At 49.5% G+C, this 25822-nt stretch overlaps 4 protein-coding genes and 1 long non-coding RNA gene across 5 annotated transcripts; all 5 read right to left on the bottom strand.

Annotated features, from left to right (window-relative positions):
- Nucleotides 1-4244: 4244 nt before the first annotated feature.
- LOC143171055 (uncharacterized) lies at nt 4245-6085 on the bottom strand. Its single transcript, XR_012997129.1, has 2 exons — nt 6006-6085; nt 4245-4792 (listed from the first exon to the last, which is right to left on the bottom strand). It is a non-coding gene; the product is annotated as an uncharacterized LOC143171055 (long non-coding RNA).
- Nucleotides 6086-9277: 3192 nt separating this feature from the next.
- On the bottom strand, nt 9278-11054 carry LOC143171238 (uncharacterized). Its single transcript, XM_076360069.1, has 2 exons — nt 11016-11054; nt 9278-10204 (listed from the first exon to the last, which is right to left on the bottom strand). Exons 1-2 carry the CDS (start codon nt 11037-11039, stop codon nt 9518-9520), a joined length of 711 nt encoding a protein of 236 aa, XP_076216184.1. The 5' UTR covers nt 11040-11054; the 3' UTR covers nt 9278-9517.
- A 1778-nt stretch (nt 11055-12832) lies between these two features.
- LOC143171237 (uncharacterized) lies at nt 12833-15053 on the bottom strand. Its single transcript, XM_076360068.1, has 2 exons — nt 14994-15053; nt 12833-14419 (listed from the first exon to the last, which is right to left on the bottom strand). Exon 2 carries the CDS (start codon nt 14402-14404, stop codon nt 13091-13093), a length of 1314 nt encoding a protein of 437 aa, XP_076216183.1. The 5' UTR covers nt 14405-14419; nt 14994-15053; the 3' UTR covers nt 12833-13090.
- Nucleotides 15054-17643: 2590 nt separating this feature from the next.
- Nucleotides 17644-20599, bottom strand: LOC143171265 (uncharacterized). The gene is made up of 2 exons (XM_076360113.1): nt 20574-20599; nt 17644-20118 (listed from the first exon to the last, which is right to left on the bottom strand). The coding sequence occupies exon 2, from the start codon at nt 20101-20103 to the stop codon at nt 17833-17835; it is 2271 nt and encodes a 756-aa protein (XP_076216228.1). The 5' UTR covers nt 20104-20118; nt 20574-20599; the 3' UTR covers nt 17644-17832.
- A 1814-nt stretch (nt 20600-22413) lies between these two features.
- LOC143171097 (uncharacterized) lies at nt 22414-25593 on the bottom strand. The gene is made up of 2 exons (XM_076359860.1): nt 25510-25593; nt 22414-24121 (listed from the first exon to the last, which is right to left on the bottom strand). Exon 2 carries the CDS (start codon nt 24101-24103, stop codon nt 22670-22672), a length of 1434 nt encoding a protein of 477 aa, XP_076215975.1. The 5' UTR covers nt 24104-24121; nt 25510-25593; the 3' UTR covers nt 22414-22669.
- Between the last annotated feature and the right edge of the window lie 229 nt (nt 25594-25822).

The raw sequence follows: 25822 nt of genomic DNA, 5'->3' as shown, positions 1-25822 counted from the left end.
AAGGAAACGGGGATGAGAGACCTTTTATACTCTTCCAAAGGGTTATCTGGGACATGAGACATCTCTTGGCAAGTGTAACCTAATTACATATCCCAGCCCATTTCTATCCGCTGTATTCAGCTTCCGACATTTTCCCTTTGATGCACTGTGCTTTTAGCACTGTAATTGTCCCATAGGTTATTAATAGCACTCTAATTCCCTCACCTCCCTATGAAAGAGATTGGAAGGTATTTCACGCAAAGTGACGCCAATACCTAAGAAACTAATGCATCTGGTCATGGACAACAAGTATCAAGCGGAAGAGACGTTTGTAATTCAGAAGTACCAATTCCTCAAGCTGTTCCGGGATGTCACATGGACCAAGAGCTAAATATGATCAACACCTCCATGTGAAAGAAAAATGTTTACTAATGTTAACTCATGCGGATTATATTTAGCGCAGGAATACTCTAGCTGAATTACCCAATGGTACTGGGTATTTTAAAGAGACATTCGGCATTAGCCCAAAGATGTCCTTCACTGATAATTTCAACCTGTCTGCATGGTGTGTCCTATCAAGGATTTCTTTTATTCTTGTTATAGATGGTGTTTTAGTCTCATTCTGCAATATGGTGTTGATGGTAGTGACATCAAATCCCAGAGCAGAATGGTTTGAGGTGAACCCACCAGCCTAAGTCCTGCTCGCACTCCCAGAGGTGCAGTTATTCTTTGTTCCTCTTTTCCTCTGTCCTTCTTTAATGTACTTCTAATTCTTTTCCCAGGATTTTAAATAAAACCTGTCTTTAGTTTACTTTCTAGAAATTTTTAGCAGTTGACGTTGTGAGAAGGTGGGCCATGTGCCTCCCTCCATAGTAAGGTGAAATCTTTAATTTCACAATAATGTTGAAGATGATATTTGGACTATTAGCTGGGACAGAGCGCTAAGTATTGCTGTCCTGCTTTCAGTACTCAGCCATGGCATCTCTGCAGCTCTTATGGAAATATGCATTAGACAGGGCTGTAGCTCAAGAAAAAATAAACAAAACAGCGTAATGTGGTAGAGGTAGATGCTTCTGAGCCTGGATTTTCCCGTGAATCACAGATGAACTTCGGTCTTCCTTTCTGTGACTACGTACAGGTCATTCCCATCTAACGCAGCAATTACATTTTCTTGTCCCATAAAAGGCAAGAATGTGTCAACACTGGGATGGATTGTGGATTAGACGTCAGGCACAATTGATTTTGGGTGATGCTCTACTGACTCACAGGGATCCCTCAAACAGGTCCATTCAGATCTGTGCTTCAGTATCACAATGTACAGAACAAACCTATAAATACTTTGCTGCAAAGTTTTATTTAGGCTGTAGTTAGACAGCGCCTTTAGAAATCTTTGATTGTCATATGAAAGAGAGATGGTAAAAATGAAAAAAGTGTGTCAGATGTAAATACGGGGAACCAAGGGCAGCAAACAAACCAGGCTGTGGTCAGGGGGGAGCAAAGCCCCATTCTCCAGGGGTGTCTCACTGCTGAAGCCTCCAGCTCTATAAAGTTCCCCTGTTTCAGGCCATTCCCTTCAGTTTGACTTTTCTTCTCCTGTCTCTCCCCTGTTGTCGACTAAGGTACGTGATTTGACTGATGATCTGGAACATTTATGGAAACTTATTTGTAGACTGTAGCTCTGTGTTTACCCACTTGACTTGGCTCTGCCTAAAACCAAACTGCTTGTTTATTGTAAATAGTGCGAGAGAGAGATACTTTCTATGGAATATTTATTGTATTTAATTGATAAATGACATCTAATTATTGAAAATAACAATAAAAATTAGGTTTTTGGAATAAATATTTCACTTGCATGAAAAATATCACAGTATCTAATACGTCATACAGAAGATATCTTATACACAATGATAAAACAGGGGAAAAAAAAAAGTCCAAATTTGCTGTAGTAAGTCTTCTATTTCTGGTTGGCCCTGCTTATCTTGAAGTGCAGTAGATAAAAAAATTGCATAAAAAGATATTGTCTTGCTTCCATCACTGAGCTACCTTTCCTTTAGGTGTACTCCACTGCCCAAAATGGCATGCTTTTCTGGGAGGGAATCCTTCTTCAACCTGAACTCAACATGGTATGATCCTGCAGACTCCTGGTTGGACACCCGGCGCACACCCCTCCTCTATGCCTACAGCCCTGGCTGTGCCAGTGGCAGAGACTCATGCCGTGGCGGCCACGACTATCGGCACTATGGCTACCGCTGCTCAGTCTGCTCTGAGCCAGCACCGTGCCAGGGAAGCAGGTCTTCTGCTTGTGGTGGGGAGCTGGTGAGCAGCTACGAGGTGTGTGGGGCATGCCACAGCTATGGGGTATGCTCGGAGGGGTGTTACAGGGGGTGCTGCAATTAACGGGAGACCAGGTTGTGTGGGACCCTCAGCCTGGTGTGGTCTGGGACTCTCGTGTTGCAGCATCGCTGTATGCAACCACAATGGGACAGCCAGAAGTGCTGTGTAGGAGCCCAACACTTGCCCGACACTCGTTTAGTGCTGAGAAATGTGCTCTGCATGCTGGGCCCCCTTGCCTCTCACTTTTGTGATGTTTGCCTTGGGTTTATCACGCTTTTTGCAGTCTGTTTCTTGCCTGCTCTTCTCCTGCTGACTTGATTGAGGCACTGTCCAGAAAATGTCCTCTGCAGAGGTTGCCCTCAGCACAGGCATCGTTGCTGCTGTGGCCTTCATGGCAGGGGGAAGGTGGGGACAAATTCCTGCTGAATTTATGCATTTCGCATTCCTGCTTCACTTCCCAGGCATGTGTGCTGAGATAACAAAACTCCATCTGAGGAGAGATTTGCTGTCTCTATTCCTCAGGCTCTTCCTAAGTCTCTCCTTAAATGAATGACACAAGCTGCAGTGCTTCAGCTTAGCTGAGAGCAAGAGCGTAGGTGAAAGCTTGGACTGCTTCGAAAGAATTAAGGTAGGAGATTTTATCTCCCCTTCCCCAGACACTTTCAGTCAGACTCAAACCCAGCTTGGAGCCTCCAGTCTGGCTTGGTGTCAACCTCTTGTTTGGCACAGGATGGGTTTGGCACTGGCAGAGGGGTACCTGGGTGTCTGGGGGGACAGGGACCGTCAGTGGCACTACGCAATGCCTTCATGCACAGTCAGAGCTGCACGTCTCTGACCCTGACGTTCATTCCTTGCACCTGCAATCATGTACCTTACATATGGGAATTATGCTCCTTGTTATTTTAATTAACAGTAATAATAAAATAAGTGCTAATAATAAGTTTCTTGTTCTTTTCAAAGATTCAGTGCAAACCTTTTGCTAATTATATATCTAGCGCATTACACACAATAGTGCTCTCATTCCACAGAGGCATGAATTCCTGCAGCCATCTGCCTGCATGCTGGTGGACACTGGAGGAGAACCTGGGAATGAATCTAGTGCAATGGGAAATACAACTGCTGATTTTTATGGCCATCTGTCCATTTGATATTCCTTTTTTCTACATCTACAAGGGAAGCTCAGAACTTTTATGGTTTCTGCTGAGAAAAGTTAGCTTAAACCTTGGTAGGAACTGGGAACATGTTTTTCTTTCACAGTCTTTCTCTTCTTTTCCAGACATGCATGTTTACAGGACTAGAGTTCACAGTGGGAGTCAATGCTGCAGTGCTTGGCCTGACTTAAACCCAGTTTTATTTTGCATCAGCCTGTATTTCCTCTAGGCTATATGGACTCTTGCTGGGATTTTCAAAGAAGGTAGAGTGACCTTGCACAAAATACATATCTAACCCCATATTCTCTATTTAAAACAGGTCAGAAGGAAGATTAAGTACGATGTAGTCCTTCCTCTGCTTATACTCTCTTGTTTACGGTGATCAGTGATTTTCAGACTTCCTAGATGGAGTCTGCTTTTGTGCTCACCAGCCATGTACGTATTACAAAGCCGAAGCTTCGCTTTTAGCTCCTCCTTAGTGCCTGTGAGGGTCTGAGGCTCAGGGCCAGTTGTCGCAGAGCCAAGGGCTGGGATTAACGAGAGGTGCTGACCTGCACCTTCAACCCCAGACAGCTTTTCCAAACCCAGCATCTGGATTTATCTGGCAGATGCACAAGGTGTGGGGACTGGAGAACTGAGCTTTGACACATCGCTGCCACTGAAGTGCAATGAGAAGTGGAGGAAGCTGTGAAAAGCAGCTCTCGTTAATAAAGGTGGGCTTGGGAATGGTACTAAAGAGAAGGAGGAGGGTAACGGTGGAAAAACACTATGACACAAGCATGTTTTTTGAGCTTTAGGTTTTAATATCACATCTTTGTTACTGGAGACAGAAGCAGGAAATTAATGCATTCAAATTCTTGCGCGTGCGAGGGCAAATCACGTTTCGCCATGCTAATGCCACTTTGCGTTATCAGGAGTGGGGAGAGGTAATATGTGCTGGAGGGAAGGGGCAGGACCTGCCCAAGCTCAGGGCTGCATCTTGCGGAGGAGAGAGGAGTGGCGCAGTCCCACGGTGTGTGCTGACTGTCGGCTCGTCCTTGCCCCTTCACTTCTGTTGCTGTGGGGGCCACTGCACTGGCTGCTTGATCTGCTGCTGCTGGCAGGGAGCTGGGACCACTGGCACCTGCCCGGGGCACTGGGGAGGGAGGACCACCACCGGCGTCACATCCTGCACGGCGCTCACTTCGTGGCAGATGACCTCCTCGGAGCCATGGCAGGACCTCTCGTTGTCGTGGCAGGAGGAGCCTCCGCTGTGGCAGGAGGAGCTCTCGGTGCTGTGGCAGCCTCTGTCTCCACGGGAGCACATTTTTCAGTTGGTGAGGTGAACTCTGGGAAGGAGAGACCTTTGTCATTAGATGCACGAAGGGCAGTGTTCTTTCCCCACTCTGCTTTGGGTTCAGATTTCCTTGATGTGTTTATGAGCCTGCCGGGGCTCGGCAGGATTTGCCTGTCTGCCCGTCCCATTTTCCTGGCTTGGGGCTTCGTTCCCGCAGTGCCGGATCAGCCCGCACCATCTGAACGCCCTCACAAGCCCCCGCAGCAGCCCTGATCTCCATTTCTGCTGGGCTCTGTGAGCCATTTCCCTGCTCTCCCTTGCTGCATCTCACGAGCACTCGTGCAAGACACCTTGGGATTATCTCAGGGCCGTGTAACGGAGAAGCAGATGCACTGTGGGCTGCCAGTTTATGCTGCACTGGCAAGAGGCATCTTGGCAAGGGTCTGAAAAACTTGCAGCCTAGAGGGGCCTTGGCACAGCCGGTGAATTTACAGCCAGGACCGGTGCTATTAGAGCCTCAGCGAAATACACTTTCAAAGCCAGGTGCTCAAAATGACGAGACTCCTGTGCCTTCCTCCCTCCTCGTGTCCTCTGCTCCCTCCATGCCCTGCGGATGCTTGGCTGGCCAGTGCCCAATTTCCTGAGGCATGAGGAAAATCCTATGTGCACATCTAAACCCCTTTCTGAGGAGAGATGAGATTTCAAGGAGGCAGGAGGCAGAAGGCATCCAGGATGCAGCCAGCTGAGCTGAAGGCTGTTCATGCTATGCCTTCCTCTCATAGTTTAAATCTGCTTTCTCAGTTCTTTCCTAAATTTCTTCAAGGACAGCTTAAAACCTTCAGCTCCTGAAGACTTGTATTTTCCAAAGGAGCTTAGTAAAGGAGTCAGGCTCATAAGTGCAATTAAAATTCCCAGCTTAAACCCAAGGTTTCTTACGAAAGATCAGCCTGCTGTCTCCCATTCATTCCCAAATGCCATTCTTTACTTTTTTAATTTCCTTTATGTCCTTTGGAAACTAGGAATCCTGAGCACTGAAGTAATCCAAATATATCTACATGTGATAAGAACAATAAATTTTGCTTCTTAGCATAGGCAGTCTTGAGACCAATTTTGATAGCGCAAAATTACCCCAGCCACTGAGGCAAGAACTTGGCTCTCAACAATCCCAGCACCTGCAGACAGACCCGTCTTTGTAAGACCATAGCTCAGCTCAGCTCAGCAAACTTTCATAGGAATGAAATGTTAGCGGTGTAGTAGCACCTTACCTTGGCTGTGAAGGCTCTGAAGAAGGAGAGGAGCTAAGCGAATGAACTGCTCTCCCATCCGAGAACTTTTATACGGTTCCTAACTCTCTTCCTGAAAATGCAATAAACCCCTGGGGAAAAATGACCAACGTATTTACAAAACAGCCACACCTCTAATTATCCACCACCTTCAAAAGCTTATTCAACCTGGTTTCTTTGATTGACTTGTCATACAGTAGATTGTCTTCCTTGTGTTACACAGCTTTAATTGCCACCCTGCCCTACGCAGGTTGTAATGCACGAAGAGTGAAAACCGTGTGGGTGGCTCGACTGTCTCACCGTCATGCCAGGATGAGTTTTATATTGCAAAATGGATGGCAAAGGTGGCGCTTTTTTGGGTTTCTATCCTCCTGAAACCTCTCACCCAAAGTCCGGCAGGGAGGAGAGGTCACAATGCCCGGTCACCTCTAACTGCTCTTGGCAGGCCTGGGGTCTTGCGCAGTGGACAAGAACCACCGCTTTCAGGTCCTCGCTATAAAAAATGGCAAGTTTTTAGAATATCCTCATCACACGTCCTCTGAAAACATCTTTAAAGTTGTCTTCACCCTGTAAGACACCTGCAGGTGCCAGAAGCTTAGCAGCCGAGGGTCCTCTCTCGATCTCCTCTCTCTGACTGTGTCATTTCCCAGAGCAATAAAACCAGGGTAATGAAGTCTGTGACCACTGAGGCAGGCTCCAAGGGCTATGACTGGAAAGTGACCTGTCAAAGCCAGGTAGCGGTACAGGCCACTTTTGGAAGTCTTGGCTTACACGTCTGAATACCCCAAAAATGTAGTGTGGCTTCTCTACCTGCGTCCATCATGTCTGATTTTATAGCTGTTTCACTGATATTGACATAGTTACCACTAATTTTCATTGCTGACATTTTTCCTGACCAATACCAAAAAGCCCCAAACAGAATTGCTCTTTTACAATTTCTGTTTTTCTAATATTTTAATTTTTTTTTCTTTGCCTGCCTCTGAAGCAGCCATTGTCTGTGATGGGAAATGCGTGCCTACAGAAGCCGCTTGGGCAAACCTTGCATTCATGAGTAAGCTGTGAGTAAAGTGCTGGCTCAGAGACCACGTACCCGAGCTCACCACGCATCTTGAGCTCACACAGCTCTTCCCTGGGGCGGGATGGGTGCACCCTGGGTGCAAAGCAGCAGACTGCTGCAACCCTGGGGCGCTCGCCTGGCACTGGTTCAATGAGCTGTGCAACCATGGCTTTGCAACAGCCCCGTTTTTTCCTTTTCCCTCCTTTTAGCAGCTTGACAGTGCAATTTCAGCAGGGCTCACTCTGTGTTTTTACTCATTTTGCATCTTAACTCCCTCTGCAAACATGGGAGTCACAAAGTTTTGTTGGGCAGAGATTGACTGAACATCAGAAGCTGAGGGGTGGCTCCCACTTGCTATCTCTAAAACCTTTTCTTTAGTTTCTATCCAGAGGCGCCAGTTAGTGACTTTCATCAAGAAGCCAGATTCATGTTTACCGTTCAGCCTGCCTGTTTACAAACAGCCGAAGCAGAGGGGCCACGGCTTTTGCAAGCACCGACACGCACGTGGGCAAGAGTCCTGCATTATCACAGTTCGTCAGCCATGAAGGATGACTCGTTCCTCCCCTGTTGCACAATGAGTGGGGAGGAAATCTGCATGCGCAAGTGCGCATGTGTGTGCATGTGTGTAAAATCCGGCCTCCCGCCTGCTCCCAGCCTCATGCTGGAGGTGAGCTGCAGCCGCTCCGGTGTGCAGAGAAAGGCAGTGGGATGCAGCCCCAGCTCCTCGTGTTCAAGCTCTGGATGCAAGAGCATCTTCCTTCTCCCCTGGGTCTATTATATTATTATATCATCTAGCTCGGTTAATATCTAAGTTTGTGGAGTGCTTTTTGATACAAGCCTCAAAGAACCAGCCAGGTGGGACAGTGAATAAGAAATGTACTTTTAAAAGTGTTTTCTATTTTCTTTTCTTTTTGAGGGGGACAGGACTGAAATTTTCGGGTGGTTTTTGGTCAGTTAGTTGAATAGACAAGAAGTTTTTGAATGCTCCAAACTCTAATTGGTTTTCTGGAAGTCTCTTGGAAGCTGTTTGAGCTTTCTGAATTCTTTTGCTACCTTTGATGCTATCAGATGAAGTAGGGAAAATAACAGAAGTCAATAATGAAGTGGTAGATTTTAGAAATATAAGTAGATGCAAATAAATGATAACGCTGTCTAATTTTAGAATGGATTTCAATATGGCTGGTGACAAAACCTCGTGTAATGTTCCCTGCGCCACAGTCTTACAACATTTTACAGCGTGAAAGATACCCATTGTGGCACCAAACACAGGTCTAGAGCTCAGAGGATTTTGCTTTTTGTGAGCTGTGGTGTTTTACAAATATCAGGGCAAAGTTTTCTGGATTTTTATTGAGCTGAAAGGGTCAAAATCCCCACAGGTGGGTGAAAGCAGCAATGGTAAAAAATGTTTTAAAGTGTAATCTTATGCTTTTTTGTCTCCCTTTTAAATGGGCACAGATCTATGGGTGTTTTTTTCCTTTATTACCAGTATTTGAAGGAGTCAAAAAACCCCAGAGAACAGTCCCAAAACACTAAATGTTTGGCAAATACCACGTAACAACCGGCACTGGATGTTCAAGCCTCCCCCGCATTGTCCCATCAGCACAGCATAGAGGAACTATCTTCTCCCTGTGCCTAATTTAGGGCCTGATCCCATCAAAAAATGTCATGAAGCAGGTTTCTGCGAAGAAGCAAATGAGCTTGTTTGAGTTGCCTCATGCCACTGGTGCAAGCATAAGGTTTACGTGTTCTGGCTTACAACATCACCTGCAATCTCTCTGGGACAGGAGCCTGGCGTGTAATTGTTTCCAGGTAAACAACATTGCACTCCCAAGGTCACGCTGTAAATAATAATCAGTCGGAAATCACCTGGGAGTTTTGCAGATCTCCTTAACGTAACTCGCAGCCTGGCCTGCGTACCCATGAAGAGGGTCTCAGCAGGTCACAGCGTTTCCATTTGATGGGAACAGCATGGGGGAAGCTCTGACTTCAGCAAGAGCAAAATTAAGAACCTTCTCTTGCTCTTGAAAACAATGTATTGCAATTCTATTAAAATAAATATTACATTTGAGTATGGTTGTAAAATATATATATAAAATGTTGGAAGATAAATCTTGCGTTGTGAAGTAGACTCCTTGAGTATCTATCTGTATTTTGAGTGAAGGAGCCAGAAATTAAAGAAATCATTCAGATACTGGAATTTCCCACAGACTATGAAGTTTTATTTTCCAACCTATGAGCAAAAGGAGATGGAGAGAAGAATCTTTTCCTGTCACCAAAGCACAAATCACTTTTCCCAGCAGTGCTTGCAGCAACGTTGCTAGCACAGCCCAATGTGAGGAATGCGAAGTTCCCTGACCGTAATGACACGGTTGGGGAAAAGCAGCATTGTGGCACATCCAGGACACTTTTGCTTGAGCCGGGGTGGCTACTGGGTCAGTCACTTCTTTTGGCTGGGGGGCCAGTGGCTGGTCTGCTTGCTCTGGTGAGCCTCTATGTTGGGAATGACCACGGGGCATTTCTGCTGCATGGCCTGGGAGGATCCACCGCCTCCAGAGCTGAGCTCTGGGCCTGAGCATGGCCCAATGCCGTAGCCCAATCCTCCGCTGTAGTACCCTGATCCACCACTGCCCCCACCTGTTGTTAAGGCCTTTTCTCTCGGTGATGCATCATATCCGTATCCAGAGCCTCCTCCCGCAGTGATGCCCAGTCTCCCACTGTGGCAGCTGGATCCTCCACCACCCCCTGAGCTGCCAATGATGTTCTGGCCTGAGTCCTCACTGCTGCACCCTATTGCCCCCCTGGTGTCGTAGACTGGGGCTGTCCCCCCTGCAATGGCCCAGCCAGACGTCCCCTCGCTGTCACCACTGGTTATTACAACAGATCCATCACCGCCACATCTGTACCCCCCTGCAATGCCATAGGTGGACGATGTTGGCATGGGCTGGCAGGATGATGATGTCCGGCTGTAGATGACTGAGCCTTCTCCACCACAGAAGAAGGAGCCGTGTCCCTGGAGGCTCGAGGAGCCCCCACTGCTGCCGCCGCATCCTCTGTGGTGCGAGGAGATGTCATTGCTGTAGCCCCTGTTCCGGCGGGCACATCTCCCTCGGAGACAGTGGTAAATCTGAAAGAGGAAAAAAAATAAAACCTGCACTGTTTTGCTTCATTTTTGCACCATGGCAGGTAGGGAGGCTGCAGGTAATGTGGTCAGAAAGGCAATGCCAGGCTTCAAAACAGGGCACTGCCCAGCTGTTCTTCAAATGCAAGGGTGGTTTGACTCTTACTGGCATAGCTTTTCTCTTTCTTATCTCCAGGGTGTATTTCCAGAGAATCAAAATCTGAAATATATTTTTTTAACATCTAATAACGGCCATGGTTTTCCCCACTCATCTTTATGACCGTAACCACAGAGCTGTAAAAATAGCAAGGATTATCCTTGCTTCTGTTTTTAAACTGCTGCAAGAGTGGTGGATCAAAATTTCCATGCAAGATGACATTGCTGGCTGTATTATTGCCATCGTTGTGTAGCATCCCCAGAGGTCTTTTACATAAGGTAATTGGCACAGCCATAGAGGTATGTAACCGTTATGAAGTACAGCATAGTCTTGTTATTAAATAATATCAAAAATGTGTCCCGCACATTGGAAGGACGTTCAAAACTGCAAAGACTATGCAGTCACCACGTGCTGGTCCCACTACAGACTCATCTGGGTTTTTAGCCTGCTCAGCCCTATGGCTCCCAGTCCGGTGACCTGACTTCACCTTGCTTCCTAGTGATCTGGTCTGCACCATAGCAAGAAACCATACAGATCCTGAGAACTTTGCTATGGATGCTCAGGCAGCATGGGTACTGCTGCAAGCATGTGTCAAGATCTCAGATGAAGCTGGCTCCCATGAATATGAAATAATAAAGTCTCAGAAAAGAGCAGACTTACCCTCCTCAGCCATTGGAAACACATTTAGAAGATAAAAGTCGACTGAATGAGGAGCTTTAACAGACAGGAACTTTTATATGGTGTTTAGCATATATGGGAAGTGAGAGACACCCTAAGGAATGGCAAGGATTTATTTACCAATCAGATTCTGATTTCAGTGTTCGCTTTGACTCATGACATTTGATCAGTATCTTTCCTTCATGCTGCTTGTTGCGTTGCATGCAGCAGTAATTGCTACTTCTGTTTAATGATCCTATTCCTGTGCTCCTGCCCTGAGCTATGGAGGACTGCTTCAGCCCCCAGTGAGGTGGCAATGCTGGGGGAGACAGGGGAGGTGGGTGGGAGCCTGGGTGTAGGGAAGTGCCAAGAAAGAGGATTAGTGAGCGTGGGGCAGAGGGTGGTGGTGACCGGGTCCTGCTCAGGGAAGGGGCAGGGAGGCTGTGATTCAGCGGTGTGGCAATGCTTGTGGCTCGGGGTATCGCTGTAAGGGGGGGGTGTGATCAGCGAGTACCCAGGATAGGGGAAGGCAAATGCTCAGAAAGCATCTGGTGGCCACACAACATGTTGATCCCTCCGGCATCTTACTGGTAGCTCCAGTGGGAGATTTTTCTGAGGAAGACATTTGCATCCCAACCAGAAGCTTGTCAAAAGTGAAGCATCTGGCTTGGGTATTGTGCAAGGGTGCTAGAGATGCTCTGAGAAAGCTTAGGGGCCCTGGAGAGAATTGCGGAGGTGTGAATGTCCTAACACTTAAACCCACTGTGGCTGGATTACTCCTCTAATGAACGATTATGTCTCCAAATGCCTTCCTTCTGCATTTTCATATGCTGTGTCCTTCCTCTGGCTTGGAAAGAGCACCAAGCACCCGGGACTCCAGAGAGACTGATCCGGAGGGCTGCAGGGGATATGTGCTGTGGCCATGCCAGTAGTGCTGCCCATCACGATGTCCGCGCTGCAGCCTGTGGTGCTCCAGCTCAGCCCCGCAGCACAGCTCTTGCAGGCTGGACTATGTCTGTTCAGCTCTGAGCAATTTTGACGTGGGGACAATGAGTCCCAGCCTTGGCAAAAGGCCACGTCTACCAGGAAGAAAGCAGTGCACAGGGGTGGTGGTGCTGCCCTCGGCATTTCAAAGCAGATTTCAAAAGGTTGGGCAAGAAGGGTTTAAGGCCTGGAGGCATGATTTGGAGTGTGTTGAGCTGCCTGAGGGACTTGCTGCTGGTTTTATTTCCTTCTGCCTGGCCCAGAGCTGCTTTGTCTGACCCAGAGTGTGAGATTTACCCTCTGGGTAGAGCTGCTGTGAGGTTTGTAAAGCTGGGAGAGAATTGGAAGGATGTCAGGGATGTGGACGTTGGCATAGTGTTATTGGCCACCCCGGGCAGCAACAGCTGCTATTGAGGGTGAGCCCCAATCTCTGCTCATTAGGACTGAGCCTGATGGGCTTGGTCATGTCTCCCAGCAGCACTTCATTGCTCCACAGACATGGTCATTGCATGCTGGTACCTCAGAGGACTTAGAGCCATGAGCTGGGATGGCTGCACCACGCACAGGCACCAAAAGGATGTTGGGTGCTGTGGGTGCTTGATGTTTTAGGCCGTGCTGTTACTCTATCATGGAGCCCAGGGGGAAAATGAAGGTGCAAACTCTCTGGGGCTATAAAATGGGTGCCTTTAGAGCTGCATCTACAGCAATGCACTATTGAACCCATCATCTTCTTTACAGAAGGGAGTGAAATGTCTCATCAGATAGACTTCTAGCTTCCAAGACCATAAGATGCTGGTTGAGAATACAAGAAAAAAAAAACTCCCCAAAAAGGCAGCTTTGAGATATTATTACATTTATTAGATCTAATAAGTGCTCTTTGGAAAAGCAGCAGAGCCTTATCAAAGGCATCCCAACACCAGCAGCAGGGCACAAAGCTGTTAATCCTGCAGTTCTCAGCACAGGGATGCAGCATCAAGGGAAGAGAAGAGGACACTCTGGGAAGAAACAGGCAAACAGAGCCAGGTCTGAAGGGAAAAAGGTGACATGGCAGAGGCAGGGCTGTTCTTGCTGAGAACCGGGGCTGCCTGTGGCTGTTACTTCTGGTGGCTGGAGGGCCAGTGGCAGGCCTGCTTGGTCTGATGGCACCCGATGTTGGGAATGACAATAGGGCATTTCTGCTGTGTGGACTGGCAGGACCCTCCGCTGCCGTCTCCAGAGCTGATGATGATTGTGTGGCCCGAGGAACCGCCACTGCCACCACTGGATCCCCCACTGCAGCATCCAGAGGATTCCCCACTACCTCCACCTCCAATTATGATCTTGCCTCCTGAAGACCCACCACTGGATCCCCCACTGCAGCACCCGGATGAGCCACCTCCCCCACCACCTGAGCTCACAATGATCTTCTGGCCTGAGCCCCCACTGCCACTGCTGTACCCTCCTCCCATGCCGTAGCCTGAGGAGCTCCCAGAGCAGCAGCCTGATGACCCTCCACTGCTTCCACCTCCAATTATGATCTTTGCTCCTGAAGACCCACCACCGGATCCCCCACTGCAGCATCCAGAGGATCCCCCACTACTTCCACCTCCAATTATGATCTTTGCTCCTGAAGATCCACCACCGGATCCCCCACTGCAGCATCCAGAGGATCCCCCACTACCTCCACCTCCAATTATGCTCTTTGATCCGGAATACCCACCGCTGGACCCTCCTCCCATGCCATAGCTGGATCCTCCACTGCAGCATCCAGAGGACCCCCCACTACCTCCACCCACAATTATGATCTTGCCTCCTGAAGACCCACCACTGGATCCCCCACTGCAGCATCCGGATGATCCCCCACTACCTCCACCTCCAATTATGCTCTTTGATCCGGAATACCCACCACCAGATCCCCCACTGCAGCATCCAGAGGATCCCCCACTACTTCCACCTCCAATTATGATCTTTGATCCTGAAGATCCACCACTGGATCCCCCACTGCAGCATCCAGAGGATCCCCCACTACTTCCACCTCCAATTATGATCTTTGCTCCTGAAGATCCACCACTGGATCCCCCACTGCAGCACCCGGATGAGCCTCCTCCTCCTCCGCCTGAGCTAATAATGATCTTCTGGCCTGATCCCCCACTGCCACCGCTGTACCCTCCTCCCATGCCGTAGCCTGAGGAGCCCCCACTGCAGCAGCCTGATGAGCCTCCTCCTCCTCCGCCAGAGGTGACAATGATCTTGCCAGAGCCCCCGCTGCCCCCGCCGTAGCTGCCCGAGCCTGAGCCGCCACAGCAGGAGGAGCCCTGTGCCTGGTAGCTGGAGGAGCTGCCCCCGTGGCAGCAGGAGCCCCCGCTGTGGCATCCGCTGGACTGGGAGGATGTTTCATGGCAGCCTCCGGAGGTCTGTCTGGAGCACATCTTTGAGCAGTGAACCTGTAAGAAACAGTGCTGTCAGAAAGGAGCTCCTTGGAGATGCCTTTGAACCTTCACACCAAAAATTGAGTGCTGGCCAGGAAATAACCCTTCTACCCCATCTGCTGCACTCCTACAAGAATGGCAGCTTCATAAACTCCCTCACCCTTGTTAGACAGCAGGAAGGACCTGCAATGAAAACCTCCCAGGGCCTGGTCTGCAGATCATAACAGTAACAGGAAAACTCTCCGTGCAGGAACGTTGAGAGTACCTCCAGAGATTTGCACACGTGATCTGACACGCTCAGAGCCATCAGTCTAAAAAATTTAGTCCCAATGTAGATCCTTCTGGATTTATAGACTGCTGAAACTCACAGCAGCTGAAAATTCAGCCATATTTGTGTGCCCTTAGAATATCAGCTACAACTCTCTCCTGTAAGGAAGGCAGTCCTATTGGCACACCAAATTGGTTTTTGGAGAACCCCGTCTGACATTGAGCTAGCATGTTTCCCTCATTCAAAGCATGCTCAAAGACCAACCGGTGGAGCGACCTCTCTGCAAAGGGGTTCAAAAAGTTTCCGTATCAACGGGCTTACCTTCAGTGCAACTGGAAATGTGTGCAGGGCTCGGTGGCAGGTGAATGAGGAGCCTTGGGATAGGTGAGCTTTTATATTGTAGGCATTGTGCTCTTAAGGGAAGTGAGACACCCTAAGGAATGCTGATGGATGTATTTACTGAGCCTGGCTTTAGCTACCTCCTTCTTTGACTCACTTGCAGAAGATAGGTGATAGGAAGGAGATGTATCAATTACGTTCTGCATTGCAGTTGCTAATTCTACTTAATGATTCATTTCCGGGAGTCTTGCTCTGAAACGTTCGGGGCAAACGGCTTCTGGGGGTCTACCTTGGGGGCTCCCCAATGCATTTCTGCTAGGCTGCAGGTTCTCGGGTACTCAGCAGAGAGTGGAGACAGAGCAGATGCTGCGTGATGGAGCCTGGAGCGGCTTGGGGCCAGAGCATGATGGAAGGACAAGGGTAAAGGATGCGCTGGAGCAGAGTCCCAGGGAGTTTTTTGGGGAAGAGGGTTTTCTCAAGGACTGGTGAGATGGGGAGGTGGATGGGGAGCAGGAGTACATCCAACCGGCTGGGAAAGGCAACCATGTGCTCAACAGGCCAAAGGTACCACCTCTGATGGGGCAGTGCACTGCTTTGGAACACCCTAGCCCAGATCCATTTCAGAGGGCCCTGTGAGGATGGCAGAGACATGAGGGACATTTCTCCTCACGCTTTTAGGAGCCCAAGGTGGATGCTGCTGTTGACTGAGCAGAAAGGTCTGTGCTCAGCTCCAGGTTCCCAGGGGTCCTGATCACCAGGCTGCGGCGGGGAAAGTCTTGAAATCTTTCTGGTTGCAAAGGTGCATTTGAAGGCCATCGAGACCCTACCCTTGGACTCTAGGGCATTAAACATTCCCTCTGTCTCAGCAGGACCTATTTTCTGAGGATCCTGCTTCACTGGCCAGCCCACCCACCCCTGAGGCTGGGGAGGCATCTGGGTATTTTGCTTGCTGGAGAGTGACAGTTTGTCAGCAGAGTTATCGCAGCACTGGCTGCTGTGTTTTGCAGCAGCTTCATCCTGTCACTGCGTCATGCATGCTTGGAGGCTGACAACAGCATCCACCCCCATGGGAGATTGAGTAGAGGAAAGCATAATTGGGGGGCTTTAGCCGAGAGGATGCATGACAGCAGCAGCAGGCTGCCCAGCCCTGTCATGATGAACATAATTTTGAGCATGCATGCAACTCCATTGGTATGGGGACAGGACCATCAGCACCAGGAACGTGGGTGCAGGGGGCTTCCTTCATTTTGCTTTGGACTCCCTCCAGTGGCCTAAGCTCCACTCTCATCACCAAAGGGAAATCTAAGGTGTCACTGCAATTCTGGCTCTCACCCGTGAAGTGTGGGTGTTGTGCTACCGAGCATCACAACACCTTGATCCCTTCCATGCATTTAACGTGCAGGGACTTGCACAAAGCAGGGCCGAGGATTTGCAGCTCATCAGGACCCAGGGTGCGAGGGAAGGCTGTGGAGGCTTTCAGCAGGAGTGGTGAGAGGTGCTCCTGCAAGCGCTGGTGTGCGGAGACCCCAAGGCTGGACCCCACAGGGACTGTAAACACCGAACCTGTAGCACACGTGCATGTGTGGTACTTGCCCCATGCGGAGGAAGAGCGTGGCTGGAGCCACAGCTGCTGGAGGGGTTGGCATCGCCACAACCCTCCCCAAGTTAAAGAACAGCTTTAATACCATTGTTTGGTAAAGGCAAGGGTGGGTGCAAAAGGCTTCCTGGCAGCGGCTGCCCCACATTTGGACCATGCTGCCTGTTTTCTGATGGTCTGTCTGGGCCCTTTTCTGCCCTGCAGTCCAGTCAGGATGGGCTGGCATGTCACGTTATCTTTCAGTCTCATCACTGCAAAGACCTCAATGGATGGTGCCTTGGTGTGCACTGTTTTGAGAGAGAGAGAGAAAAATCTTGGCCAGATCCTACAATCCTTTTTCCCAGCAGCTTCCTTCATGCACAGCAATGCTAACGTTGATAGCGTAGGACACGATGAAGATACTCCTGGTGTAAGAGGAACTCTCCAATTTTTCTGCAACAGGCAGAATCCAGTCAGTCATGACGCCTCAAGCGTTTGCATGGCCGATGATCCCTTTTACTCCTAATTCTGTCTCCTGCCTACCAGCTGTGTATGTGAAAGGGACAAAAAGTCCTTCTAGCTTTAAAATTTACTGAATGCAAGACTGTAACCACACCTGTTCCAAAGAGGACTTGCTGTGGACTTCAGCACAAATGCTGCTGAATGTTGCCTACCAAAATTAATTGTTTTCTTGTGATAAATCTAGAGAAATGGAGTACCTAAAAACCTAACTGTATTTCCAAAGGATGCTGCTGTCTGCACTGAAAATCCCTGCAGTGAAATCCAGAGCTTGTGGTCTGCTTCCTTCTCTGGGAAGGGGAAACCAAGGTGGAGCTGTTCCCCAGGCTGAAGTTGCAGCCTTGGTGGACAGTATTTGGAAGAGGGACACAGATCATCTGCTTAAGCAACAAGGTCTCTCAAGCAAGATCTGTTAACACCCGTCTGCTCCAGCACTGCAGGCTGAAGATTTCACAGCTGAATGTATTTGACGTATTATTCACGTTTTGAAAGTAAACAGGGGACTGACAAAGGATAAAAGCAACCTTGCAAAACCAGTTCTTTCTGTACAGAGTAATTTTTATTTCCCTTCACATAGGTGGGTGAGAAAGGCCATCTGGGAGTTCACCGCACAGGGATACAGCATCAAGGGAAGAGAAGGGAAGAGGACATGCTGGGAGGAAACAAGCAATCTTGGAAGACAGAGGCAGGGCTGTTCTTGCTGAGAACCGGGGCTGCCTGTGGCTGTTACTTCTGGTGGCTGGAGGGCCAGTGGCAGGCCTGCTTGGTCTGATGGCACCCGATGTTGGGAATGACAATAGGGCATTTCTGCTGTGTGGACTGGCAGGACCCTCCGCTGCCGCCTCCAGAGCTGATGATGATTGTGTGGCCCGAGGAACCGCCACTGCCACCACTGGATCCCCCACTGCAGCATCCAGAGGATTCCCCACTACCTCCACCTCCAATTATGATCTTGCCTCCTGAAGACCCACCACTGGATCCCCCACTGCAGCATCCAGAGGATCCCCCACTACCTCCACCTCCAATTATGCTCTTTGCTCCTGAAGACCCACCACCAGATCCTCCACTGCAGCATCCAGAGGATCCCCCACTACCTCCACCTCCAATTATGATCTTTGCTCCTGAAGACCCACCACTGGATCCCCCACTGCAGCATCCAGAGGATCCCCCACTACCTCCACCTCCAATTATGCTCTTTGATCCGGAATACCCACCACCGGATCCTCCACTGCAGCATCCAGAGGACCCCCCACTACCTCCACCCACAATTATGATCTTGCCTCCTGAAGACCCACCACTGGATCCTCCACTGCAGCATCCGGATGATCCCCCACTACCTCCACCTCCAATTATGCTCTTTGATCCTGAAGATCCACCACCGGATCCTCCACTGCAGCATCCAGAGGACCCCCCACTACCTCCACCCACAATTATGATCTTGCCTCCTGAAGATCCACCACTGGATCCACCACTGCAGCATTCGGATGATCCCCCACTACCTCCACCTCCAATTATGCTCTTTGATCCGTAATACCCACCACCGGATCCGCCACTGCAGCATCCAGAGGATCCCCCACTACCTCCACCTCCAATTATGATCTTTGCTCCTGAAGATCCACCACTGGATCCCCCACTGCAGCATCCAGAGGACCCCCCACTACCTCCACCTCCAATTATGCTCTTTGATCCGGAATACCCACCACTGGATCCTCCACTACAGCATCCAGAGGATCCCCCACTACTTCCACCCACAATTATGATCTTGCCTCCTGAAGACCCACCACTGGATCCACCACTGCAGCACCCAGAGGATCCCCCACTACCTCCACCTCCAATTATGCTCTTTGATCCGGAATACCCACCACTGGATCCTCCACTACAGCATCCAGAGGATCCCCCACTACTTCCACCTCCAATTATGATCTTTGATCCTGAAGATCCACCACTGGATCCCCCACTGCAGCATCCAGAGGATCCCCCACTACCTCCACCTCCAATTATGCTCTTTGATCCGGAATACCCACCACCGGATCCTCCACTGCAGCATCCAGAGGACCCCCCACTACCTCCACCCACAATTATGATCTTGCCTCCTGAAGACCCACCACTGGATCCTCCACTGCAGCATCCGGATGATCCCCCACTACCTCCACCTCCAATTATGCTCTTTGATCCTGAAGATCCACCACCGGATCCTCCACTGCAGCATCCAGAGGACCCCCCACTACCTCCACCCACAACTATGATCTTGCCTCCTGAAGATCCACCACTGGATCCACCACTGCAGCATTCGGATGATCCCCCACTACCTCCACCTCCAATTATGCTCTTTGATCCGTAATACCCACCACCGGATCCGCCACTGCAGCATCCAGAGGATCCCCCACTACCTCCACCTCCAATTATGATCTTTGCTCCTGAAGATCCACCACTGGATCCCCCACTGCAGCATCCAGAGGACCCCCCACTACCTCCACCTCCAATTATGCTCTTTGATCCGGAATACCCACCACTGGATCCTCCACTACAGCATCCAGAGGATCCCCCACTACTTCCACCCACAATTATGATCTTGCCTCCTGAAGACCCACCACTGGATCCACCACTGCAGCACCCAGAGGATCCCCCACTACCTCCACCTCCAATTATGCTCTTTGATCCGGAATACCCACCACTGGATCCTCCACTACAGCATCCAGAGGATCCCCCACTACTTCCACCTCCAATTATGATCTTTGCTCCTGAAGACCCACCACTGGATCCCCCACTGCAGCAGCCTGATGAGCCTCCTCCTCCTCCACCAGAGGTGACAATGATCTTGCCAGAGCCCCCGCTGCCCCCGCCGTAGCTGCCCGAGCCTGAGCCGCCACAGCAGGAGGAGCCCTGTGCCTGGTAGCTGGAGGAGCTGCCCCCGTGGCAGCAGGAGCCCCCGCTGTGGCATCCGCTGGACTGGGAGGATGTTTCATGGCAGCCTCCGGAGGTCTGTCTGGAGCACATCTTTGAGCAGTGAACCTGCAAGAAACAGTGATTTTTACACACGAGCAGGCACTGTCATCACGAGAATTTCCCCCAGCCAGAAGGACCCACGTACAGCCCCACAACATTGGCAGACCATCTCCAGAACCAATGAACTTCCTTTCTTCTAAGCACTTTTTTCTCCATGGATCCCAGTCACAGATAGAGCCTTTTGCTAACAGGAGATTACCGGATTGCTGAAGTCAACCCATCATTTAAAGTCTTTTATCCCATAGCTGTTCCATCTCGGTCTCTATACTGATGAAACACATGACTTTCAGTAGCATGGCATGATCCTGCTTCTTCTGACATCCACAGGAAATTTAATTTCATCAAAGCAACCTTCCCGCCCTTCAAGCCACCACCCATCGGGTGTACTTCACCCATGCATTTATGTTTTGCAAGCATGAAAGTAAGAGAAGAATTGCTCCCTTTGGCAGAAATGGACTTACCCTTCTCGGCTCTGACAACGCGTACAACAGAGCAAAGCTGAGTGAATGAAGCACTGTGAGATCCAGCAACTTTTATACTGTTCCTAGTTTTCCTGAGTGGGAAGTGAGGCATCCAAAGGAATGGTGATAAGTTTATTTACTAAACAAACTGTCCTCCTTCAGCCCACTGGTCCTGACTCATCGAATCAGATCAATGCCTCTCTAGTGCATCACTTCCTAGGCTACCTGCAGTTTGGCTGCGGGTATCACGTGTGAGCTCAGCTGCCATGGTTGACTTTCAAGGTAGGACTGTGGGACTCTAGCTAGCACCCTCCACTCGAGCTGGGAGATGCTGCTGGGGTGGTGACTGACAGCAGAAGGGGCTGTGGAGACTTGTGTTTATTGTGTGTTACAGACTATGGAGATGCCCAGGGGAATGGAGCGGGCTCCACTGGGTAGGACTGCTGTTGCTGGGGCAGCAAAGGAATCTCACATGCCTGGACTTCGCCACTACACCAGTGAAGTGTTGATCATGATTTTTGTTTGAGTGCACCACTATGGACAGTACAGAGGTCAGGCAGGCTTTACACTGTCTCTGGGCGGAGGAGTTGAAGTGCTGCAGGTAGAGGGTACCAGATCCAACATCTACCCTGTGTATCAGCATCTTGATGGATATTAACCAAAAGAATGAATTCGCCCCAGTTTGGGACATGGCTCTGTTGTTTCTGAAGAAGCAACAAGAGCTGAGGATGCCCTGTGTTCCTGCTGTCACCCTGAGAGCCTCTGCTTTCTTGGTCCTGGGCCATTTCTGGGTGCAGGGACATTCAACAGCAATGCTCCCACCTCCTTGAAGTGGGACCCCAAGCTTTCTGTTAGCACCGTGCAGGCAACGGCAGTGTTTGTGTAGTTCCCAGTCACTGGTATTTTAGCACCTTATGACTTTCCATAATAAAATCCCAGGCAACTCTGCTGTTCCAGTGGCAGCACTGGCTGGAGGAGCTCATCCGGACATGTTTTAAGAATGCTTGCATCCCTGGGGTCCCCAAGGGGGAGAGGACAGAAGGTAGAGGGACACATAAACGTGGAGCTCTTTTACCCGCTATAGGTATGGGTCACTCCTGTCTCTTCTGGGACACTTCCAGGCATCTGTCATCTGCCTCACATAGAATAGTTCAGGCAGAGAAGGTTTATTTTCCTTTCCCTGCTAATTGCCAGAATATACCACATCAAAGAAATCACTTCCCACAGGGAAACTTTCTCTGAAGACTCATACCCGGAGCTGTGTTTTATTCCTGTGGGAATGAGGAGATCCCTAGTTACTCCAGGCTGAGTTCCATCTCAGCCTTTGGAAGGGGCTTTCTGACGTCCTGTCCCTGCCGCTGGCTCCACTAGAGCTGGAGTAAGGGTTGGAGAGACCCTTCATTTCTCTTCCGCAGCTGCTTGGTGCAGCTATGAGCACCAAAAGCTCCTGCACCATGCACATGCAAGGGCCTCAGCTTCACGCCTGTAATAGTACCTTGTAATCCTTTGTACTAGAGTTTTTGCATCTTTCCTCTCCTAACCCATTTAAAACTTCCTTGGGCATTGCATGACATTTTGATGAGGTAGAGAGAGACTGCAATGTTTAACTTTGTGGTACCCTATCTGATGGGCAAACGTCAGGATCACGAGTAGCGACAGACATTAAAAGATGAACTAAGAATATTTAGTGAATCCGGCATCTCTTCTACAGGTGGGTTTTCAACACACTTGTGCTCTGGAGCTTTATTACCACAGCATCAGCTCAGAATAAAAACAAAATAATGGAAATAATGCAAACGTCGTGGTATAAAGCAAAATCCAACCACTCAGACACCAAAGCTCTCTAGAACTGCAAGTTTTATTGTCTTGTGCAAGCACTAGAAAATTGAGGCAGGTAACAGACATATGAAACAACGCTGGTTGGAAGTTATTGATACACAACACCAGAGGCTCTGGTCAGCTGGAGAGCTGAACAGAAAAATCCCAAGGAAGAGGAGAAAGGAATTATGCAAATATTCTTAAATTTAATAGAGAAAGAAATGTGAGGCATGTTTGTATCTTGGGTGTTCTTGATCTGAGAGTCCCTTCTGCAGACATTACTTGTGTTTAGTCTGCGGTGGCCAGGAGATTGGCTGGGTCTGCTGTTGAATGGACAGACCTCCAGAACTGGACGAACCTCCTCCACCACCACCTCCTCCACAAGAGGACGATCCCTGGCTCTGGTGGCCTGAGCCACCTCCCCCAATGATGCAGATGGATCCTTGACCCTGGTGGCCTGAACCACCACCACCTCCCCCTCCTCCTCCTATGCTGCCACCTCCAATGCAGATGGGACCTTGGCCCTGGTGGCTGGAACCACCTCCTCCTCCACCACCACCACCACCACCAATGCAGATGGGACCTTGGCCCTGGTGGCCATAACCACCTCCTCCTCCTCCTCCTCCTCCTCCTCCTATGCTGCCGCCTCCAATGCAGATGGGGCCTTGGCCCTGGTGGCTGGAACCACCTCCACCACTGCCACCACCGCTTCCTCCACCAATACAGATGGGGCCTTGGCTTTGATGACCTGAACCACCACCTCCTCCTCCACCACCAATACAGATGGGACCTTGGCTTTGATGACATGAACCACCACCTCCTCCTCCACCACCACCACCACCAATGCAGATGGGCACTTGGCTTTGATGACATGAACCACCTCCACCACCTCCACCACCACCACCACCACCGCTTCCTCCACCAATACAGATGGGGCCTTGGCTTTGATGACATGAACCACCACCTCCTCCTCCACCACCACCACCACCAATGCAGATGGGCACTTGGCTTTGATGACCTGAACCACCTCCACCACCACCACCACCACCACCACCGCTTCCTCCACCAATAATGCAGATGGGGCCTTGGCTTTGATGACATGAACCGCCACCTCCTCCCCCTCCCCCTCCTATGCTGCCACCTCCGATGCAGATGGGCACTTGGCCCTGGTGGCCGGAACCACCTCCTCCTCCTCCACCTCCACCAATACAGATGGGCCCTTGGCCCTGGTGGCCTGAACCACCACCCCCACCTCCCCCTCCTCCACCACCACCAATGCAGATGGGACCTTGACTTTGGTGGCCTGAACCACCACCGCCTCCACATCCACCACCACCACCTCCTCCTCCAATAATGCAGATGGATCCTTGTCCCTGGTGGCCTGACCCACCACCACCTCCTCCACCTCCGCCGCCACCACTGATGGATCCTTGGCTCTGGTGGCCTGAACCTCCTCCTCCAAAGGAGGATGATGACGTGTGGGTCTGGTAAATAGCACCACCACCGCCGCTGCAGCCGCCGCTGCCTCCTCCTCCATGGCAGGACAATCCTTGGGTCTGGTATCCTAGAGATCCTCCTTCACCACTACTGCAGCAGGATCCTCCTCCGCCACCCCCATGGCATGAACCTCCTCCGCCACCACTGCAATGGAATCCACCAGACTGCTCAGAGATCCCTTGGCCGTCGCCCTTCTGCTGGTGGGAACCCATCATCCCAGGCGCCGGGGAGTCCTCCAAGAGAAATAAAAAACAGGCCTTAGCAAACCCAGAGGGAGGAAAGCTTGTGTTATTGTGCCTCCCCATCCCCTTCCAAAGGCAGGCTGATATATGAAAATGTCTTCCATTCCCTATTTGCCCCCCCATCCACCTCTGATAGCTGATGCAAAAGGGTATTGTCAACCTCAGGAATTTATAAATTAAAACGATTACCAGGAAGGACCTGGGAATTTTTCAGCTCATTCCATATCCCGTGATCAGGTCTTCTACAGGACCTCCTTTATCCATATATAACTGGTCTTTTTTTTTCTAGGACAGGTGCAACCGTAATCATTCCTTAATAATTCCTTCTTGCAGCAAGTTGTCAGAGTGGCATGCCACTGCAAGAAGTACAGAAGGCCGCGGTCCACCAGAATTACCCTTATCCAAATGTGGTTTGGGAATTTTGAAAGAGTTGTAATGCCCAGGGATAGGTGTTAATATTCCATGCCATACAAGAAACAAAGAACATGGGTCATCATTTGCATAATAGTAATTTCATTGCACTTTGAAATTTTTCAATCTTGGTTTCAAAAGAGCACAGTGACTGTTTTATTTCTTCTTAAAAATGAGAAGAAAGAGGAACAACCAGTGGAAAAGATATCAGCAACGCAAAAAAAAAAAAAAAAAGCAGCTGCACAAAGCTTCAGCAGAATGCTCTAGGTCACCACTTGCAAGGGCTTGATGGGTGCCTGTACCCAAGGCTGAAACCTACAGGGATGCCGTGAAATTTGAGCACTTCTTTGGCACTTAACCCCCACCACAGCCCACATCCTTGCCTGCTGGCAGTAGCAATTTATGTTCAGGCAGATAAAGTGACAGATCAGGCAAGTGACAGATCTACTAATGAAAAGGATCTACAGGTCAGCAGGCTGAGGTGTCCAAACATGCCAGAGGAGAAAATGGTTCCTCCAAGAAAAAAGGTGGTCAAAAGAGAACCCTTTCCAATTTAGACGAAAGGCTGGAAAATGAGAATAGACTCCCATTTTGTCAGTTCCTTTGTTTCCCACCCCTCGCTAAGTACCTGCAAAAACTCTTTTTCCTGCCTTTTTTCTTAAGATTTATATTCCAATAGTATTTAAGAGCTGCCTGTATACAGTGGTACCACGTGTTGTTGGGCCCAGAGAAATCAAAGGGGCTCCAAAGACCACATTTTCTATGTCCCAGCTCTCCTCCTTTTCTGTGTGATTAAGTAATCCCACAGACTGAATCACTAGAAAAAAAAATTGACTGTAAATAAGGAGGTGTTTTTGGACTATGAGACCCAAAAGCCATATTTACTCCTACCTTTTCCAGTTTAGCATTCCAAGACTAATCAGCCAAGTTAGCATGAAAGTTAGCATCAGTAGCATGAAATATCTTACCGTGTCCCACAGCACGAACCGGTGGAAAGAAGTCAAATGAAGTGAGGAAACTTGGTGTGTGACAACTTTTATATAGTATCTAGTCCTCCTCTTGGAAAGAAACAATGATTGATTTATTTACCAGCCAAACCCAACCACAACTACCCACTTACTTGGCATAATCTTGGGCTCTGATTGATATCTCCCTTCTACCACCTTTTTTGTTTTCAGCTATATTAAAGTCATTGGATGGCTCCGCCTACTACAAGTAGAGTGAAGAAATGGGGGAAAGCAGACATGCCCTTGGATTTTCAGAAAAAACAAGTGATTTACT

This window comes from Aptenodytes patagonicus, chromosome 26 (genome assembly GCF_965638725.1).
Source record: "Aptenodytes patagonicus chromosome 26, bAptPat1.pri.cur, whole genome shotgun sequence".
Classification (NCBI taxonomy): Eukaryota; Metazoa; Chordata; class Aves; order Sphenisciformes; family Spheniscidae; genus Aptenodytes; species Aptenodytes patagonicus.
Note: the sequence above shows the minus strand (reverse complement) of the source record. Positions and strands in the feature narration are given on the sequence as shown.